The 21,531-nt window shown below is 53.7% G+C and overlaps 2 protein-coding genes across 2 annotated transcripts; one reads left to right on the top strand and one right to left on the bottom strand.

Annotated features, from left to right (window-relative positions):
- The first annotated feature begins 6,768 nt into the window (after positions 1 to 6,768).
- On the top strand, positions 6,769 to 10,069 carry LOC120390713 (gonadotropin-releasing hormone II receptor-like). The gene is made up of 3 exons (XM_039513534.1): positions 6,769 to 7,857; positions 8,594 to 8,798; positions 9,579 to 10,069. Exons 1-3 carry the CDS (start codon positions 7,282 to 7,284, stop codon positions 10,067 to 10,069), a joined length of 1,272 nt encoding a protein of 423 aa, XP_039369468.1. The 5' UTR covers positions 6,769 to 7,281.
- Positions 10,070 to 11,785: 1,716 nt separating this feature from the next.
- Positions 11,786 to 16,887, bottom strand: RBM8A (RNA binding motif protein 8A). The gene is made up of 6 exons (XM_039513535.1): positions 16,715 to 16,887; positions 15,803 to 15,862; positions 15,139 to 15,216; positions 14,366 to 14,502; positions 13,252 to 13,388; positions 11,786 to 12,160 (listed from the first exon to the last, which is right to left on the bottom strand). The coding sequence occupies exons 1-6, from the start codon at positions 16,779 to 16,781 to the stop codon at positions 12,115 to 12,117; spliced, it is 525 nt and encodes a 174-aa protein (XP_039369469.1). The 5' UTR covers positions 16,782 to 16,887; the 3' UTR covers positions 11,786 to 12,114.
- Positions 16,888 to 21,531: the final 4,644 nt, after the last annotated feature.

Here is a 21,531-nt window from a genome sequence, read left to right as displayed (position 1 = left end):
AAAATAATGCAGTTTTCCCTTCCTCCATCTTCATTTATGAGCACCAAAATGGAGGCGAGGGATGGGGGCTGTGGAGAGACAGGAAAGAATAAAATCTAACCTCCTTGCCCCTTTTCGAAACTGAAACTATCCTAGAAAAAGGTATGCCTGAAATGTCAACGGAAGTTTCTGTGCCAGATTTCCATCAAACGAACAACTGTTTCTTTTTTAAAAAAACAGCCAGATTTTGAAATTTTCAAAACCTTTCCCCCCAAAATGCATTACCTATTTTTTGACCAGCAGAGAGAGGTGAAGAGAATGCTGCAGTCGCATCACCAGCTTCAGACAGTCCAACGTCATGATTCAGGACCCCTAAAAAAAATCATCATCAGTCATCATCACTAGCCGCCTTTTTAATTCAACTTCCGGATTTGGAGCATTTAGGGGTCAGGCTTGCAAGCTTTTCTCTGCAACTCTCACAGCTAGAAACGTGTATATTTTAACAAAAGCTCAGGTTGCACGTCACATCACAGTCTCACATCATTACATGACTCCAGGAGCTGGGGATGTAAGGAAAAGATCAAATGTTAACAACAAGCCTGCACAACAATGTAGCTGCTGCAGAAAAATCTCTTTGGGGGGGAAGTGAAGAGCCCTTATCTAGCATTTGTCAAAGCGCTTTACAAAGAGGACAGTATTCTTATCACCGCTTTGTAGATGGGGAAACTGAGGCACAGAACAGGGACGTGACTTACCCCAGCAGCAGAGCCAGGAATAGAACTCATCTCTCCTGAATCATAGCCCAGTGCTCTTTATACTAGAGGTTAGTTTATACCCTGGAGTAGATGGATTTAGAGCCCTGCTAAACTCCCTCTCATTTATAACTCACTGAGTTGCCCCATAACTATCCACCGGGGGCATTTCTTGCACCTGCCTCTGAAGCAGTGGGCGATGCTGGTCCAGTCTGGGAATTCCTAGGGTGTCTCCCTTAGCTCCCAGCTCCCTGAGCCAAGAAGCATGTCCTCACTGCACAGGGCCCTGCCAGCCCATCAATAAATGATGTCCTGTGCACCGCTTTCCAGTTCAGCCTCTGCAGGACCCTGAAATTTCCATCCATCTAGCGCGGCCTCACAAGAGCCAGCTGCTTCTGCTCAGCTGGCATCTCTTGGGGATAACAGCCTCCTGCCCCGCGAAGCCGGGTGCCTGATGCGGAGCCGGTCGGGGAGCGGTGCACCTTTAAATAGCCGGGAGAGGTGAAGGTGGAGGAGGGGTGGGGTAAGGCAGCGACAGAAGGCAACCAGGCACTGCAGTGACCTCCAGGAGCGTGAGGAGCGGGTCCGGAGCGCTGGGTAATTAACCGGCGGGGTGTCACGGGACCTGGAGGCGGGAGATCCAGCCTCGCAGCGGAGGGCTTTGCCAAGGAGCCGGGGTGCAGCGCTGGGAAGAAGCCAAGAGGCTCGGGGAACGCTCTTCCTCCCCCCTCGCTGGAAGGATCTTTCTGCAGCAGTCGCGCTGCTGTGCAGGGTTGCAGAGGCGGCAAAGGCACAGGGATGGTAAGGGAAGTTCCACCCGCGCGGGCTGTGCAGGGCGGCCCTGAGACAGGGCAGAGGGAGCGGGCAAACGAAGGAGGCACCGCTAGGCAAATGGATCATGCCGTGCTCCGAGCTGGGGGAAGCGGGAGCAGGTGTTGGGGGCAGGAGGGGGGGGCGGTGTTAGAGGCAAGCTGCAAATTTGATTGGAGAGATCTATTTCTAAGGGGTGATTCAAAGAGCTGAATAGAGTGTGAGAGAGTCTAGGTATCTGGAGTGTGTAAACAGGGATGGGGCAGGAGTGCTACCTATTGGGGGGGATCATAGGGAATATTGGGGTGAAATATAGGATCAGATCACCCGAGAGTGAGATCTCCTAGGCTGCGGCCTTGTCTCCCCGTCAGAGCCCCCATCGCCTGGTGGGACTTTTCAAATTAGACCAGGACAAGCCCTTGGGGACTGATCCCCTCTGGCTCGCTCTGTGCCTTCATCTACATCACCACAGCAAGGGGAGGGGGGACCACCACCAGGCCAGGCCAGCATGGGACCAACGTCCCCCCGCTGCGTCAGGTGCCAGGTGGCAGAGACTCAGCCCCCTGGGAAACGGCCCTTAGGACCAGACTAGCTCCTGGGACCAGCCGGCCCTGCTCGCTGTGGGTTAGTGCGTGGCAGCAAGACAGCCAGGAGGTGGGTGCAGAGACCTTTCCAGCAAAGATCCCGTCATTCTATCTGTGATGGACCGAGCCCGTCATCCCCTCGGGGGGCAGGAGACGGGACAGGGATAATGGATTCATAGGGTTATTGATTCCAATGCCAGACGGGCCCATGGGGACCTAGTCTGACCCCCTCCCCATATAACACAGATGGACGGCAGCGGGATGGAGGGGGCAGGGCTGCGATCAGGGGCCGTGGGCGAGTGTCCGTCAGCCTTGCCACGTCTGGGCTAGGTTCTCCGGCAGGTAGGACTCACGGGGCTAGATCTGGGCCTGGAGGAGGGGTGGAGGGGGGAGACAAGGGGGTGCAGCGATGCTGCCGGAGGGGAAGGGGTTAAAAGGTCAACCTCCCTTGGCTGCCCGCTGGGTGCCCCTCACTGTTTAATGACGTCCTTCCTTTGCAGCTGGCACCTTGTGCCCCGAGCAGAGTGGGGGACCCAGGGCAGATCCCCAACCCCAGCTGCCAGCTTCCCTTATTCCCCCCACAGGAATCAAGGAATTGGGCTCCCCTCTTGAAGAGCCGCAGGGCACAACGTCCCATTAAGCAGACTGGAGGGGCCGTGGCTCAGGGCAGAGTGGGGTGGGGGGAGCTGAGGACATGCCCCCCAAGGAGGGGAGTCAGTGCGGTCCATCCCACTCCTCTCCCAGGGCTGGGCACAGAACCCAGGAGTCCTGATGCCCCAGTTCCCCTGGTTCTAGATCCCACTCCCCTCCCCTGGACTAGAAGCTCCAAGAGCCCTGACTCCTCGGACCCCCTGCTCTGTAAGGCATCGGGAGGTTCAGAGCAGGACAGGGGCTGGAGGGGAAGCTTCTCCAGCACTGAGAAAGCCAGGCTTGCCAGCTGTTGTGTTCTCCTCCTCCCAGACTGGATGAGGCAAAAAATGCACCATGTACTAGTAAAAAAAAGACCCAGCCTCAAACACCCTTTGGAGCCAAAATACTCAGCAGCCCTGCTGGGCTCTGCCCCTCGAGCCAACACCAACAGCCAAAGAGAAGCTACAGGCAATTTTGCGACTGGTTAGTGGGTTAAAGTATTAGCCTCCCAAATTGGTCCATGGTCGCTATTATTTATATTGGAGTGGCACTAGAGGCCTCATACCAAGATCAGGGCCCCATGGTGCTAGGTGCTGTACATACACATAGCAGGAGGCAGCCCCTGCCCCAGAGAGCTGATCGTCTATATACACAAGGGAAACTGAGGCACAGAGCGGGGACGTGACTTAACCAAGGTCACTAGCAAAGTCAGGACTAGAACCCAGGTCTTCCAAGATTTAGTCCACTGCGCTATCCCCTAGGCAACACTGCTTTCCCTCCAAGATGACAGCTGTTTCCCCCAATCCCAGCATTATTCAGTGGCTACAGCGAGGTATGAGGGAGGAGCTCGGTGTTAGCTGTATAACTGCTGGGAGGATGGAGCCGAATGCTTGCCCTGCTTTCCTGTGTCTCGGCTGCACTCCCATCAGGGGAGGAGGGGGGCTCCCAGGAGAACCAAATCCCAATCAGGAGACTTGGGAGCTGCTCCCCCTCTGAGGTACAAAAAACCCCGAGACACCTGGGGTGACCCTGAGCCCATAAAACTGGCCAGCTGGCAATGTCCTAGGCCCCCTTCCAGATGTCCTGGGACAGCTACTTCAAACAAGGGATGACCCCGAGAAAACCCGGATGGGGGGCAGCCCTGGGAAGGGAATTGTGCTGGAGCCTGATGCCTGCTGAACAGAGCAGCCGTGAGTCCATGGCAATTCCTACTTCTAAACACTAGAGGGAGACAAAAAGGGAGGCAGGTGGGCGGAGCTACCATGACAGGTGTCCTCGGTGCGCTGGCGTCTGCCCGCAGTGTCGGGACAATGGCAGAGCCGGCCGGGGGCTCACCCAGATCCCAGCGCAGGATAGTATCAGATTAGCTGAACTCGGCTGTGGAACAGGTTGAAGCTAAGCTGAAATAAGCGACTGTTAACTTGAAATAAGAGCATCCAGACCGAGCCCTGCGCTGGTTTGACTCAGGTTTAAGGAACAATTGTAGTTAAACTGCCACAGTTGCCTCCGGCAGACCAGGTCTAAGATGCATGTCAGCAAGTCATGTGAACACAAGTTACAAGCTGAGGGGGTGGATGGGGTTCTGCTTTACACCCTCACCCTGCGGGGCAGTGTAACCTAGCGGATAGGGCACCAGACAGACTCAGGAGACCCGGTTTAATTCCCAGCCCTGCCACTGGCCTGCTGGATGACCGTGGGCAAGTCATTTCCCTCCCCCCCTTCCCGTGCCTCAGTTTCCCCATGTGTGAAATGGGGATAATAATCTTGACCTCCTTTGTCAAGCGCTTTGAGATCTATGGATGAAACATAGCCTGGATCCCCACCGCGGGCTGGGGTTTGGTGGTCAAACAGCTCCCTGAGGGGACGGAGCTGCCCAGCTAAATTTTTGGGGGTGGGGGGGCATCCGAAACATCACTCCCCATCTCTCCTCCAGCATCATGCAGAGGGGCCTGAGTGTAACTGAGACTCAGCCTCCCTCCCCCATCCCAACACATGTCTCAGTTAGTGGCTCTAACTCCATGGGAAATCCCAGGGTATTCCACTAGGGAAACCCCCTGGCGACAGCTCCGCTGGGACAGGTCTCTGTGCCAGGCCCCTGGGAGGCAGCTGCATTCCCTTGTCCAGGAAATAGCTCCAGCCCCCTGCCTCTTATCACTGGCTCCTCTTTATTCTTCCCTGCCAGGAACTAATAAATCAGCTGCCGGCAAATCCTCCCCGCAGCTGAGCTAAAAATAAAGCGGCTGGGACGGGTCAGGGTGAGGTGGCGGAGACTGGCATACGGGGATGTGCTCGGGAGCAGGCCGGCACGCAGAGAGCCTGCACCGGGGTCCGGCTTGGAATCTGCCAGGAGACAGGCAGCCCCTTTGGGCTCGGACCAACCTGGCTGCTGCTTCCCCAGCTCCGGGGGAGGCAGGCTGCAAGTCCCATGAACCAGCCGGGCCCGACACTGCTGCTTGCATGGCTAGTGGAGTCCAGGGTTTGTCCGATTCGCAGTCCGTGTGGGCACCATTCCCACGCGATGTCTTGCCCTGATGCTGCCCTGCGGTCTCCGAGGCTCAGGCTGGCACCTCCTGCCAACACTGAGTGGGGCCATCTGTTTGTTAATCTCCGAGGAGCTGCACCCATGGGAGAATGCTGGGGCAGGAGAGATGGAGAGCTGCTGGCAGCCGGGGAGCAGTGGCTGGGGCGCAAGATATTGAGGTGCTGCTGGCAAACAAGGGGAGCTGTGGATGGCACGGAGCAAGAATCGGAGGAGCCGTGTCCCGTGGGAGCCACAGAAGATCCCCAGCACGGGGCCATAATTGATTAATGAGCCAGCAACTACCAGGGCATAACAGGAATCGATGCCAGCCGGCTGCTGTTGGCCTCTTTTGTCACTCAGACAGTCCCTCGGCTCCAATGGACGCTGGACTGATTTCCCCTATAGATCGCCAGGATCTGGACGTGGCAAGGGTGGTCAGTGACTTCTCAGCCACCGGAAGAGCAGTCCTCAGGGAACAGGCCCATGCCCCGAAAGCCACTGTAGGATCTGGAGCCTTTTGTCCTTAGAGCACCCGTTCCCATCCAGGTTAGCAGTGGCTGGAGGATGACCCCATCTGGCGGCTCAAGTGATAGGAGTTTGGTGGGTCTCAGACCTGGGCCCAAAGTATCCCTCAGGGTAAGGAAGAGAGAAGCGGAGGCTGTGATGGACACAAACTGGAACAGGGTCTCTGGCACTCCAGTTCCTAGCCCAGGACTGCTCAGCCCTGGGGATGCTGATCCCACGCCCGTTCCCACCTCACCAAAACCACCACCGGCCCCTGCTACCATCAGTCCCAGAGGGCTGGTCCCGTGCTCTGCCACAGGACACTCAAGCTCTGACCATCAGCCAAGGGGAGCGTTGACTCCTCTGAGTCATAAACTGGCCCCCGGGGTTGGCACCTTCTGCAGAGGGCCCAATCGAATGGGTTTTGGAGACTGGACCTGCCTTTTGCCCCTTTGTGGCAGGTAGAAAAATAGCAGCTATCTAACACACTCGTCTCTTTTGGTCCATTCACAGATCGCTGGAAACAGAGGCCAGATCTTCAGGCCGCCGGCTGCTCTGTCGCATCCCAGGGGTGGGAGTGAGAGATTGATGCACACCCTGTAAAGCACAGCTCGCCCCGTACAGATGTGTGTACGCATTGCTCTGCAAGCACCAGGGTGGCCTGGAATTCGCCCACGTGCATCCACAGATACCATGCAAGAGAGGCTGTATCCTTAGATGCTGCTGGCTGTCAGGGAGCGAAAAGGCCTCGGGGGGAATCTTACCATGTAACAGCCAGGGCTAAGGCCTAATTTGCACCCCAGAAGGAGAGCACCTGCGTTTGGAGCCACAGCACGGAAGAGCCTGGAGGCTCCGTATTAAACTTCCACCCACACCAGCAACAGATTGTCTTTAAGAGCAGAATTCAACTACAGAAGCACTTCTCCCAGCTGGGGAGGTGGCAGCCACCAAATTGAGCCGGCCAGTGAGATGCAAGCTAGAATCGTTACCTCCTCAGAACCAATCCTGACTGACTGATCAGAGATTCCCAGGTGCCTGTTCATTCCTGTGAATCTGGCCCACCTCTGGGGCTAGTGGAACCACTGGGAAAGCAGAGGGGAACCACGTTTCCTGCCGGCTCCTCCCAGTGGAGATTTGGAAGCCAAAGTCGACCCGAACTCTTTCTGTAACTGGGGATATTTGTCGCCAAAGGAGCCATCCCTATTGAATCTCACCAGCACAAGCCACGAAGGAGTTAACTGCCGCTCTGTGAAGAAGGAATAAAGTTCCCTGAGCCAGAAGAAGGTGGTTCTCGTTCAATCCAGAGCAGAAGCCGGGCAGCTCCAGTTTAGCTGTCTCCATCCAAGCAGCAAAACATGCTCAGGGTCTCCGAGCCCTGCCACAGTCTAGGAGGAGCTTGGCTTCCCGGGGACGAGCCGGATTCGGCCCCCTGGGTCCCGGCTGCTCACATCTCTGTAAGGCTGCTGTGCAGAGTCTGGGTGGGAATGCCCAAGCCTCCGATATGAACGCCACTTTCCGCATGAAGGTCAGTGAGCTGCTTGAGCCGGGGTCGCCCGCCATGGGCAACCAGAGCCGTGGGCAGCCCTGGGAGGGGGTGGAGGTCTCGCCTGGTGGTGGAGCCAACACCAGCCTGCCCAGTGAGGAGCTCTTCCTGCTGCCCACTTTCTCCACCGCCGCCAAGGTCCGGGTGGCCATCACCTTCGTCCTCTTCCTCTCCTCCGCCTGCTTCAACATCGCCGTGCTGTGGACCGTCACCCAGAAGTACCGCAAGAGGCCGCACATCCGCATCCTCATTGTCAACCTGGCTGCGGCCGACCTGCTGGTGACCTTTGTGGTGATGCCCTTGGACGCAGCCTGGAACATCACGGTGCAGTGGTATGCGGGCGACCTGGCCTGCCGGGCCCTCATGTTCCTCAAGCTGGTGGCCATGTATGCCTCAGCCTTCATCACCGTGGTGATCAGCCTGGACCGCCAGGCGGCCATCTTGCACCCACTGAGCATGGGCGACGCCAAGAAGAAGAACAAGGCCATGCTGTGCGTGGCCTGGGCCCTGAGCGTGTTGCTGGCACTACCTCAGGTAGGTCGCCATGGCAATGGCGCAGGTAGGGAAGGACCGTGGAATGGACCCCGGGGCAGGCTTCCCATGGTGCAGCCTCCTTTTGCCATGGCATTTGTGGTACTGCCAGGGTCTGATGCACTGTGGTGTGGATGGGCCAATGACCTGATGTAGTATGGGCAGGATATGGGGCTACCCAACTAGATGGATCAGCTAAAGCAGTAACTTTCAAACTTTTTTTTTTTTTACAGGTAACCCCTTTCACACAGCAAGCCTCTGAGTGCGACCCCCCCCCATAAATTAAAAACACTTTTTAATATATTTAACACCATTATAAATACTGGAGGCAAAGCAGGGTTTGGGGTGGAGGTTGACAGCTCACGACCCTCCATGTAATAACCTCGTGACCTCCTGTAGGGTCCCAACCCCCAGTTTGAGAACCCCTGAACTATAGGGATATAAGACGAGACAGGCCAATGGTTTGATGATGTACAGTCAGGACACCAGCCTGCCGGCAATGGATCTAGGATGGGCAGAGGATGAGCTAGATGGACCAGTTGTCAGATACAGTATGGACTGGAGGTGGCCTAGCTAGATGGATCCAGTATGGGCCAGAGGCAGGGATGCTGGAGCACTGGTGCAATGGGCAGGAATACGAGGCTGGATGGCCAGTGCTGTGTCCAGGGTGTAGCTCCTGTGGGGGTGCCGAGATCTAACTGTTTCTCCGGGCCGGGCCGGGCGTGTGTCTCTCTTCCAGATGTTCGTCTTCCATGCAGTGAGCCGCTCCCAGCCCATCTACTTCATCCAGTGCGCCACGGTGGGCAGCTTCCAAGCCCACTGGCAGGAGACCCTCTACAATATGTTCACCTTCTCCTGCCTCTTCCTGCTGCCGCTGCTCATCATGGTGTTGTGCTACTCCCGCATCCTCATCGAGATCTCCGGCAAGATGAAGAGAGCTTGCGGTGAGCCCGGCCTGCCTCTCGCGTCCCCCAGCCCTCGCCCGCGGGCTCCCAACATGCATGGACGTGCATGTGCACTGCGGCGGGGGTCGGCATGGTGGGACCAGTCTGTGTGTGTGCGCGCGAGCACGTGTATGTGGGAGCGCATGTGTGTGTGTGTATGAGGACATGCATGTATGCACCACGTACACCAATGAGTGTGCACCTCTCCCTATCCATCCATCCCCACACATCTTTCCAACTGTCTTCCTCCTCTGCCTCTCCCCAAGGGAAAATCAATCCCAGCCCCCAGTACTTAGCTGCAGAGAACCATCCCCTTCATGTCCCCCCGCACTCCGGCTGTGGCAGGCCCTGGCTCGGTGCCCCGTGCAGAACACCCCGCTTCCCCCTGGGCGCTACCCGCTGCCATGGCTAGCCTGCCACGGCCCATTAACCCAGGCAGCCAGGAACCAGTCCCCAGCTGCCCTCCACCCTGGGCATTTCTCCAGCTCTGGGAGGCTGCGGGGGACCTGTGCCAGCACTCACATACACACTGGCTTGGAACATGGGGACTCTCACTCTTTTTGTCCTGTCTTTCCCATTCTGTCCTTCTCATTGTATTTCCCCTCTTCCCTCCGCTCAGGTTCTTTCTTAGTCTCATTCTCCTGCTCTCCCTTTCCTCGTTCTCTTCCAAGCGCTCTGCTTCACCCCGCAGAATTTCCCTCCCTCTATGTCTCCCCTCTCATCCTCTGTCCCCTCCCTTCTTATTCTCTCTCTCATTCTTCTCTTCCTTCTGCCCTGCAGTCTCCTCCAAGGAGGTCCACCTCCGCCGCTCCTACAACAACATCCCCCGGGCCAGGATGCGCACTCTGAAGATGTCCATTGTCATCGTGCTGACCTTCGTCCTGTGCTGGACTCCCTACTACCTGCTGGGCCTCTGGTACTGGTTCTCCCCGGAGATGCTGAGCCGGAAGAAGGTGCCTCCATCCCTCAGCCACATCCTCTTCCTCTTCGGCCTCTTTAACGCCTGCCTGGACCCCCTCATCTATGGCCTCTTCACCATGCACTTCCGCAGGGAGATCGGGCGCGTCTGCCGCTGCACCCACCGCAGGAAGGAGCAGGGCTCCACGCTGATTGGCTCCTTCCGGGCCTCCACCACGGCCGCGCCCATCAGGAGTGCCGGGGAGGACCAGGGGGGCTCAGGCAAGTACGAACTGGAGGTGATGGCTAACGTGGCCCTGCCTGCTGGGAGGTGCGAACTGTGCAGGAAGAAGATAGTGGAGAGCTTCATATGAGTGGACCTTTGACACGCCCGGACTCACCTCTGCTTCCCAGCAAGGGGGAGAGCCCAGTGGGACCCCCATAATGTGGGGGCTACTGGGCAATTGTTCCTTCACTCAAGCACCCACCAATAAATCCAGATTATTTTCTCAGCCAGTGGCCTCTCCTTGATCTCCTCCCTTTGTGCCCATCAGTCTCTCGCTACCCAGAGCTGTGCCAGGCTGCACGCTCCCCAGCTGGCATGGGTGGAGGTGGACACAGAAAGCGGACTGCTGTGGGCTTCTGCTCCTTGGAAAGGTTGCCACTAAAAGTCTGCTAGCAGTGTGGCCTAGTGGACACATCCCTGACTCAGGAGACCCAGGGTTTATTCCCAGCTCAGCTGCTGGGTGACCTTGAGTAAGTCACTTTGCCCTCGTTATGCCTTAGTTTCTCCATCTGTGAAATGGGGAGAAGCCTTTGGAAAGTGCTTTGAGATCTACTGAAGACAAGAGCTAGGGAGTATTGTTATTTTCCAGATCCGTGTCCCCACTCAAACACACACGAAGGAACCTGGGTTCCTGTTCTTGAGAGGGGATCCCCAAGTTTGCACTTCCATGATACCGTCCCCCACCGAATACACCAGTTGGTTCCTGAGTGCAGAAAGCCTCTGCTCCCCCACCAGAAACAGGGAAGGGGGAGCTGGGTCCTGATACATTTCCAAGTGGTTCCCCCTACTCAATAACTCCCGTCAGTGTGTGAACTAGTGGTCAGAGGGGGATGACAGGACTCCTGGGTTCTAGCCACCCTCAGTAACAGAGATGGATGTCGACACTGCAATTTTATAGCTCTGCGAACCCACGTCAGCTGACCCGCATCTTTCACCACAGTGTAGACGTACCCTGGCGGTGCCCCTCAGCCTTTTCTCATCCTTAAGCCTAATGCAGCAGGAAACTGATGGGCTCTCGTGGTAGAAAAGAAACTGTTTGCCCCAGGCAGAGCAACCCAGCAACTGACAGGCAGGATAGTCTAGTGGTTAAGGCACTAGTCTAGGATCCAAGACACATGGGCTCATATCCCTGTTCTGCCATCGACTTCCTGTGTGGGCTCGGGCGGCTCACTTAGTTCCTGTGTATAGCAGGGCTAATAGTCCCAACCTGCCTCCCAGGAGGGTTGTGCAAAGAGATACAATGAAGGTTTTTAGATATTATAGCGACAGATGCCAGATGAGGACCTTAGATAGAACCTATAAATCTCCATGCCCTATAGGTTGGGCTTTTCTTTTGGGGGGTTTATTCATTTCATTTTTGGAGGGTTATTTTTAGTGTTTTTTGAGCTCTACTTGGTTTTTCAGGGTTCCCTCTCTCTGGGTACACAAAGTTCTGTTTCGCCCCAGCGGGCTCTACACACCAATTAGTTCGTACCACGTTAACGTGCCTTAGAAATCACACTCCCTGTCATCCACACTACTGCTCCATTAGACGAGCCCTTGATGCAAGCCAGGGAGCAGGGCCGTTACCTGTACAAAGTGCAAGGGACAAGGGGTGCAGACAATACTGAAAACCATTTCCGGTGTTTACCAGATAAACACCAATTCTGATTGTGCTGGGGGTGCTTATCCATTCAAATCTAAAACCATATGCTCCACCCGTAGGCTGGACAAAGACTAAACTCTGCTTGACTGATGTCCCATCAACTGGAACACAGAGTCTCCCTTACAGATACGGGCAGATGTCAACAGAAGAGGGCTTTTTAAAAAAAAGCAGACTTTTATTCAGTATTTATGGGTAACATTTCTCCTTCAAAATGAGAGTCCCCTCCAGCATCACTGGATGAGTTCTCTCATTTGAAGTGTTTGAGGTCAAAAGGAGATTAAGAGTCTTAACACAAATCAAGAACTTTACAGATGCTGTCAGAAATATGACCAAGAACTCATAGGTAAAAATGCAGCACAATTAAAAACCCAGAAAGAGATTGAGGCAGGAGTCTGCACAGACAGCTTACAAGAGACTTCCTGCTTCCAGAGCTACGCAGGGAGAATTTATACCTAGGAACCATCAAAAGGAAACGGAGAAATGTGAGATCAGCGTCGTCTCCTGTCCGGACTCCTGCTCCGCCTACGCCCGCCCCTGGAAGACAGACAGACAGGGACAGAGTTATATATGTGCTAGCCTGAGCTAACATCTCGAAAGATTTGAAAGCTATCGATGACTTCTACGCACAAGGACCAGTTCCTTGCCAAAGAAATGCAGCCAGTTCTGGAGTGGAAGCCGGCAGGTGTTTAATAATGCAGAGCAACAGGAAAATATTCTCTTAAAGCTCATGCACAGATCTCAGTGCGCTTCACTAAAGGTAGGTAAGTCGGGTTCCAGTTTTACAGAAACCGAGGCACAGAGCCCGTAAATGACTTGCCCAAAGTCACATGTGTCAATGGCTGGGTCCAGACTAGTAAGATCTCTTGACTGCCAACCTCTTGCTCAGACCATTAAAGAGCTGAAGAACATAATCCAACAGAATTCCCGATTGACAAGAATTATTCATGATCCACTGGAAATTTAGCCCAGGGTTAACATTCCTGTTTAATTTTTCATGATCTCAAGAGATCAGGCCTTCAGTTTCACCCCTCAGCAGAAACATCAGGATCCTAAACCACGGAGGAGCTCTAAAGCATCGTTTTACTACAAGGTGTTTCCCAGACAGCTGGAAGTAGGCGGCACAGACTCTGTGACATTTCCTGCCCTGCTTCAGGCAGTTCCTTTGACTGTGGCATAAAGACCATTTTCCTCTGGGAAAATCTGTTCCCAGGAATTTCAAAACAGAGTTCCCATCGTCTCTGGATGAAAAGCACAGATGCTACAGTGAAAGCCCCTAGAGCATGCACATGGACTGAATGCAGGAACTCAAGAGTGCCACGCAGCAGCTCCAGGTAAAAGAGGGAGAGAATCACTCTGGGGGAAAGAATTTCCAGTTGGTCTAACTTAAAATCCTGTTTGTTATTTAGTGGCTTCAGGGCTCTCAATCCATCACGTTCCACCAGCACTAGAAAGCCCTAGGCAAGTGTTCTCCACACTGCCGTGGAGGGTCTCCCTTTGTGAGGGACCGTGAGGCCACCTCAGACTCCATGACTCACTCAATCCTCGGTACCTCTGATGAGACTGCCAAGCTGAGGACCAAGCCGGTGTCAGCTGGGATGCAGCCCTCAACCTTGGCAGTATCTTACCTTCTCTTTCCTTTCGGGGGCCCCCTAACAAAGCACCAATCCACGCTGATTGGCTGCCCCATCAGGTCCTGTCCGTTAAGACCTTCCATCGCCGCCTGGGCTTCTTTGTACGTTTCGTATTCTACTAGAGTGTATCCCTGTGGGGTGCAAGGAGACAAGCCTCAGTCAGCGAGTGGCCCAGTGGGGAGCTTAGCGAACAAGCCAGAAGCTGGGCCAGCCTTGAGAGCAGATCACAGAAACCGATCGAGAGCATCCAGTACACTCAGCTCCACTCCTGGCATCAGCAACACTGTCAATAGTGGCAGGAGAAATACTGACTTGTCTGTAAGTGGAGTAAATAGAGTGGGCCCTACCGTAAATAGAGATTTTCAATTAAACACACACACACAGAGCTTTCCCAAATTAGTGCCTTGAACTGTTAGCTTTAACCAGAAAGGGATTTAATAGAGAAGGGGGCATTAACTATTACACTGATATGTCCTCCCCCCATTCTGTAGGGCTTCCCTGGTGGGTTCAAAGCACATTAGTTAAGACTAAGCAGATTAATTAAAGCCTCACAGGCCTTTGTTTGTGGTATTCTCCTCAACTTAGAGACAGAGGCCCAGAGAGCTGAAGTGACCTACCCCAGGTCACACAGCAATTCAGAGTCCAAGCAGTCCCCTCCTGCTCTAACCACTATCTTACCCTGCCCCCATCAAAGCTGGGAACACAACCCCAGAGCTCCTGGCTCCCAGCTCTGTTTCTTTTCCTCTCCCAATTGCATGGGGGCAATTTCATCTGCATGGCTCCCTAGCTTACCCGGTCCCCATTACCAGAGTATCCAAGCCCCATGCAATCTGTAAGGTATTTATCCTCACCCCCCTTCCCTCCCCCGAGGCAGGGCAGTGTTTCTATCCCCACTATGCAGATGAAGCACAAAGACACTAAGGCTCACATCCTCAAAGGTGTTCAGGTGCCTTGCACCTCCTGAAACCAATGGGCGTTAGGAGCCTACATACTTTTGTGGATCTGGGCCTAAGTGACCTGCCCGAGGTCACACACCAAGTCTGTGGCAGAGCAGGGAACTGAGCAAAAGGGGAACGTCCTAACCACTAGACCATCCATCCCGTCCTACCTTCAGGTAGCCTGTTCGTCTGTCTAGATTCAAATGGATGTTCTTTATCTCGCCGTACTCTGCAAACTTGTCGTGAATATCCTCTTCAGTGGCCTCCTCATGAACCCCAGTGACAAAGAGAATCCAGCCCTCCACCGCTGTAGCCACGGCATGCAGGGAAAAGCAACGCTCATTAAACAGAAGGCAGGGCGCGCGCCTCAGCTTGGTACGCAAACCCCACTGCGCGCACACAACGCCTGCATCTACACAAGCAGGATGGAAAGGGATCCTCCCAACACCCTAGCCAGACCCCCTGCTTAGCTTGGAACCCATTGGCAGCAAGGGGCTAAGTGAAAACAGGTGCAGAACGGAGGGAGGACTGAATCTAGCCCTGGTAAAAAGGCAGCTTGACAGCCCTGGAGACAATCACTCTGTTTATCCACACAGTGCGGATGGTCTGGGCACAATGTATATGCCATTAGAACGATAATCCTTAGCTTGTATATGGTGCTTTTCATCAGTTGATCGCAAAGATTTTTTACAGATGAGGAAACCAAAGTGCAAAGAGTTGAAGTGACTTGCCCAAGGTCATCCCACAGACCAGTGTCAGAGCTGGGAAATAGAACCTAGGTCTCCTGAGTCCCAGTCCAGAGCGCTATCCACTACACCTCACTGTCTCTCGGAATAGCCTCTTTAAAGCAATCCCACAGCATGATGTCCTGTGCAAGCACCCCCACGCAGCCAAGGCTGGGTGACCACACATGCTAATCCAAACATCTCCAGCAGATACTCACATCTCTGAGGCCCAGGTTCATCCCCATCTTGTTCCACGCTGTCATAGTCCTCACGTACTCTGGCCCTCGAACCTTCCTCTGGCCACACAATGGGGGGAGACAAAGATCTTTTTAGATGACTAGACACATTTATTATGCTAGTGCTTAGGGACCAGCCAAGAATGCAGCCCCATTGTGCTAAGCACTGCACACAATTCCTGGCCTGAAGGGTTGACCGTCTAAATATATTTAACTATGTAGTCTAGCTGTTCTAAGCACTGCTAGGCACACGCATATGTCCCTGCATTTAAGCTTTACAGCACATAAAATTCTGTAGAGTGACATAAGCCTAGTAGTTAAAACAGTGATAAGACTCAGACTCCTGGTGACCCTGGTCAAGTTGTGTCACCTTGCATATAAGCCGGAGGGGTCTGTTTTACAGACTGGGGAAGTGAAGTGACTTACCAAAGGACAGAGCAAGTCAGTGACAGAGTCCCGGATGGAACCCAGGAGTCCTGATTCCCATCCTAAAACACACTTCCGGGGCTTAAGCCATTGGGCAGTTTCTGTTTAGAAGCAGCCAAACGACTCCAGTGAGTAGCCAGACCATTCCAGTTAGCTACACGGCACAGGAGGCTCCCCATGATTCACAGAGTAACTCAACTGTTCACAACAAGATCCTCACCTGAACCAAATCCTCGGCCTTTCCTCTTCTTTGCTTTCTCCTTCAGTTTGTGGATGCTTTCTGCAGAGAAGTTCAATGTGTTAATTTCAACTGGAAGGAGGTCTGAAACAGGCCATTTGGGGTGGTGGTGGTGGGGTGGGGGGGCAATGTTATCGGATCAGAACCAGGCTCGACCCAGATGGTGCATGTTTCAGAATAACCCCAAGGCAGGGAGGAACTTGGGTCAGAACCGTGTGAGACGGGCACAGGGGGAGGCCGGGTCAGAACCTGTCGGGGGTGGGGACAGGACTCAGGTAGCAGAACGGGGTGAGCTGGGCACAGGGGGAGGCTGAGTCAGCCCCGGTCGGGGGCGGGGACGGGACTCAGGACTCGGAACCGGGTGAGAGGGGTACGGGGCGAGGCCGGGTCAGAACCTGTCGGGGGCGGGGACAGGACTCAGGTATCAGAACGGGGTGAGCTGGGCACAGGGGGAGGCTGAGTCAGACCCTGTCGGGGGCGGGGACAGGACTCAGGGTTCAGAACCGGGTGAGTGGGGCACAGGGGGAGGCCGGGTCAGAACCTGTCGGGGGCGGGGACGGGTCTCAGGACTCGGAACCGGGTGAGTGGGGCACGGGGCGAGGCCGGGTCAGAACCTGTCGGGGGCGGGGACGGGTCTCAGGACTCGGAACCGGGTGAGCTGGGCACGGGGGAAGGCCGGGTCAGAACCGGTCGGGGGCGGGGACAGGACTCAGGTAGCAGAACGGGGTGAGCTGGGCACGGGGGGAGGCCGGGTCAGAACCTGTCGGGGGCGGGGTGGGGACAGGACCCGGGAGGACGGGCCCGAACCAGCCCGGGCCTGGGGGCCGGAACCGGACAAAGCCCAGTTCGGGGGGAGGCGGGGACGGGGCTCGGCCCCTGCCCGGGCCCCATTACCATCCCCATCCTCGTCCATGGCGAAGTCCTCGCCGCCCGCCTCATGAAGATCCAGCACGTCCGCCATCTTGCCCGCTGTGCCGCCGCCGCTGCCTGCCTGACTGCGCCGCGGCTGCTGCTGGGGCGGGCGCAGAGGGAACGGGAAGCCGGCGGGGCCGGGACCGCGCTGCACGCCGGGAAGTGGGGCGGAAGTTCCCCTCCAGTCAGGTGAATAGCGAGGGGGCCGCCATCTTGGGAAGGGCACGCGGGTTTTCTCCGGCGTCCACCGTCTGGGTAGAGTCACGTGGCCTTGCCCCCAACTGTGGAGACGCCATCTTGGGAAGGTCTATATTTCTCACCCCTGCGTGGTCGCCATCTTGAGAAGGGCAGGAGGCAGCCCGCCCCAAAGTTGCAGTCAGCTGCCTTCTCACAGCAACCAACCAACTCCTTCCTCCTCATCTGGGCCTTGGGATTCTCCTCCCTACCCCATGAGGCTATATCCTTCCTTCTAGGGGTTATAGTGGACCACAAGCTAAATATGAGTCAACAGTGTGATGCTGTTGCAAAAAAAGCAAACGTGATTCTGGGCTGCATTAACAGGTGTGTTGTGAGCAAGACTCGAGAAGTCATTCTTCCGCTCTACTCTGCGCTGGTCAGGCCTCAGCTGGAGTATTGTGTCCAGTTCTGGGCACCGCATTTCAAGAAAGATGTGGAGAAATTGGAGAGGGTCCAGAGAAGAGCAACAAGAATGATTAAAGGTCTTGAGAACATGACCTACGAAGGAGGCTGACAGAATTGGGTTTGTTTAGTTTGGAAAAGAGAAGACTGAGAGGGGACATGATAGCAGTTTTCAGGTATCTAAAAGAGTGTCAGCAGGAGGAGGGAGAAAACTTGTTCACCTTAGCCTCTAATGATAGAACAAGACGCAACCTGGGCTTAAACTGCAGCAAGGGAGGTTTAGGTTGGACATTAGGAAAAAGTTCCTAACTGTCAGGGTGGTTAAACACTAGAATAAATTGCCTAGGGAGGTTGTGGAATCTCCATCTCTGGAGATATTTAAGAGTAGGTTAGATAAATGTCTATCAGGGATGGTCTAGGCAATATATGGTCCTGCCATGAGGGCAGGGGACTGGACTCGATGACCTCTCAAGGTCCCTTCCAGTCCTAGAGTCTATGAATCTATGAATTCTCCCCCACTCCATTCCTCCCACCCGCACTGGGGTTACCACTTTGAAATGTTAACTCCCCCCCCCCCCCCATGTTAGAGGTAACAACTAAGTGCAATAGGGTTTTGCTGATAGGGACACCGGTTTAGCAGGAACTAGGATGAGACACCCCCCACACACTGATTCCCCACAAGCCAAGCAAGCAGCCATCCAATGGCATCGCTACTGCCATTCGCTAAATTCAAACCAGCCATTTACAGGTGAAGCAAACTTCACCCACTGTTGTACATTGGCCCAGTTTCATGTCTCAGCTCTTGTCTGAAACGGCCACGTATGGAGATCTCATCTGATCCCTAACACAGGGGACTGCCAAGTTACAATCATTTATCCAACAGCTCACAAAGGCCAAGTGGTTTTGGACAGCTTTGGCTCCATGTGCAGCAGATGCTATGTCTGCCAGTGGGATGAGCCTTGTCCCCTTTTTCCAGATTAAAAACAAAGCCTCATTAGGGAATCAAACGCTGCTACTTCACCTATTTTTAAGAGTGGAGGTTTACAATATGTCCCACTGGGAGCGGCTTGTCACCCGGTTTTTCAGCAGTCAGGTACGTTATGATAGATATTGCCTCCTTCCCACCCACCTAAGAAAATGCAACATAAAACTGCTTTGCTCAAGTTCTTCTAAATAAGTTATCCCCAAAGGCCTTGGAGTTGAAATGATGCAGCCACTGCATGAAGCAACAGGCAGGAAGCAACAGCCAAGGAGATTGGGAGAGAGAACACATACTTTGAAACTGAACCAAGGTAATGTTTCCAGCATCTGATGCTCCCAGCCCACGCTATGGTCGCTAACTACCTATGCTGCTCCTCTGAAGGCTAGGCCCTGCAGCTCCCCTCATGAACGGAATATGCTACTCCCATATGCAGTCACAAGGAAAGAAGAAACCCATTTCTCCTTATTAAATTTAGGCCGAGGAGTTGCTCTTTTAAGCTTCCCCTCTCAGTCAAAGCTTCTCGCCTGCTCTTCCTTTACACTGCATGTGGCAGCAGACAGGGCAGTGCATGAGCAGTCAGGAGCTCTGAATTCTTACATCCATCCCGTAATGCCTCTGTGCCTCAGTTTCCCCATCTGTAAAGCTTGGGCTAATACCTGCCCAGTGCAAGCTGTTAAGTGCTTTAAAAACACTTGGAAGATACTCAGATGGAAAGTACCAGAGTAGGAACAAGCATAACAGCCCTTACCAAGCGTTATTTCTAATTCACGGAGAATGGTCAGAGCAATAGAAATACAAAATAGTTCAGTTACCATTTGCAAAATTTGGTTTTATGTACCCACTGATTAGGGTAGCTGTTCCTGTTCTGGTGCATTTACACAGATTATAGAACCACGCAGAAAGTCTGTGTGAAGCAGGGCAAGGGGAGAAGAGGGAAAGAAATAAGAGAGGAGGTGGTCTGGAGATAGCTACTTAACTCCCCCACCCCCCAGTTCTAATTCAACAAGGCCAATGAGAGCAATGCAAAGCAAACATTCTCTCGGCACAAAGATTTAAACCAAGGCTGGTTTAGCAAGACCCCGAGCCAACCTTCAGTTACTACACTCCCTGCTCGGACAGAGCTGAGTGCTAGAACCAGAAGACAACTGCTTCTGATTTACAAGTGCCTGGGATATGAGGTAGTAAGACTTAGGTCTGGTCTACACCTAAAGTATAGGTGTATGTTGCTTGGGGGAGGGGTGACACACACACACACACACCCACCCCCTGGTGTAGACAAGATAGGGCGACAGCAGAATTCTTCTGGCAGCCTACCTACAGTGAGTGCCTTGAGGGGGTGGATTTACTACAGCGATGGGAAAAAAACCCCTTCTGTCACTGTAGCAGGTGTGCCACTGTAGCATTTGTAGTGTAGACATACCCTGACATTGCCTTCAGCGGAGATGCTCCAGGCCAGAGGAGCCTGCCCCACTGCAGAGCCACACGCGCCATTGCTCGTAACAGCTAACGTTAGACGGCAGTATTGCCTCTGGGGGACTGCAGCCATCCGACTCCCCATTGTGGAAAGGCCCTTCTGTAAGGAGGGAGTGACGTGGCAGCTGCGAGATCTGGCCTGTGCCTGCCAGCTAGCAACATAACGGCAAGGCAGAGCCTGCGTGACATTAACAGGGCTCAGGCTCTGTGCCAGGAAAGATGGGTCAAAAGAAATGCTGTGTATCAACTCAAAATCAGACACCCTGCAGATACTCCAGCCAGCAGGGACTCATTAGCAAGCAGCCAAAGGGGATACGGGAGTTATTCCAAGAGGCTTCAGATGCCCTGAGCACCCAGCAGGGAGCATAAACAGCAGCAGGAAAGCAGCTCAGGGCGGCTGGAGGTAGCACAGGGCTGACAGGTGTTCTCTCCATCACGGTCCCCCTTTGGCTGCAGGAGAGCCATTTCTTCTGCAATGTCTAGTGTTTTAAACGAACGCCCAGCAGTCCAGGTGCTTCTGCTGACAGTTGTTACAGCTCAGGCCAGCCTGGCTTAGACCCCAGAGTAACAGCCCGTAAAACAGGCAGAAAGAAGACTGGAATATTTAGTCTTTCCTACGCCCATGGCTAGAGTCTGTCTTTAGTTGGTTACTAAAGTGTAGCAGGGGAGATGCCGGTTAAGATGCCAACAGTCCGCTGATCTTTGTACACTTTGCAGTGGAAATGGCAGACACTCAAGCTAGCTTTCAAATGCACGCACTGCTGTGGCACATGGCACACCTGTTTAGGGGCTCTAGACCCATGCACACTGCAGAGTTTGTCAATCCAGCGCCCCTCCCTAGGAAGGAAAGAGAAACCAGCTCCTCAAAAAAATCTATTTTATTGTATAAAATTATACATACAAAATGCTTGGGAAATACTGAACATTATATGATACAATGGAACAATGGCAGAGACAGCAGGTGAAAGGTGATTTATCTTACTGTAGTGTTTGATTGGGAATATACAGCATGAAGGCAGGAAAGAAGAGACATTGGATGCTTAGGAAGCCAGGATATTATTAATGCTGGTACTACGGATTAGATCAACAGCCAAACTTCCCTCTTGACGCTCATAGGGGATAGAGGTTTCAAGACAACTTGTGATTAGAAGGGGGGGCAGGGGTATAGGAAAGACACTCAGACACTTGTTGCTATTTATAATAAAGCTAAACTGGGTCCTGCCCAGGAAATCCTCTTCTCTAACCCCAGAAGAAAAAGGCATGAGGCAACGTCCTACAGCTCCGCATCAGTTCTTGGAGTGTCTGCAATGAGATGCCAGAGCTCTAGTTAGTTCACAGTATTAGACAGACTGCTAGCTTAGCAGAAAAGGCAAATCCTCTGGCGTGGCTCTACTTATAAAGCCAGACTTTATTATATAAATGTAAAAAACTACCTCCACAACGGTCATGAAAGTCTGAGGGCCTGCCCAGACCTTTCCAAACCTTAACCCAGGTGAGGAAACTAGGGATGTTTAACTTGCCTGGAAGAAGATTCACTGTGTGAATGGATGAATAGAATTGGATAAGGCTGATGTACGCTAACATATCATCCTTTTTAAACAAACTGCTGTGTATGAAGTCTTTATATGCCTCTCCTACTGCAAAGAAGTCCCATTAAAGAGAATTAGCCTTTGATCACAGAAACCATGTAATCCTTAAAAGGTTA

Source organism: Mauremys reevesii, linkage group 24 (assembly GCF_016161935.1).
Source record: "Mauremys reevesii isolate NIE-2019 linkage group 24, ASM1616193v1, whole genome shotgun sequence".
Lineage (NCBI taxonomy): Eukaryota > Metazoa > Chordata > Testudines > Geoemydidae > Mauremys > Mauremys reevesii.
Note: the sequence above shows the minus strand (reverse complement) of the source record. Positions and strands in the feature narration are given on the sequence as shown.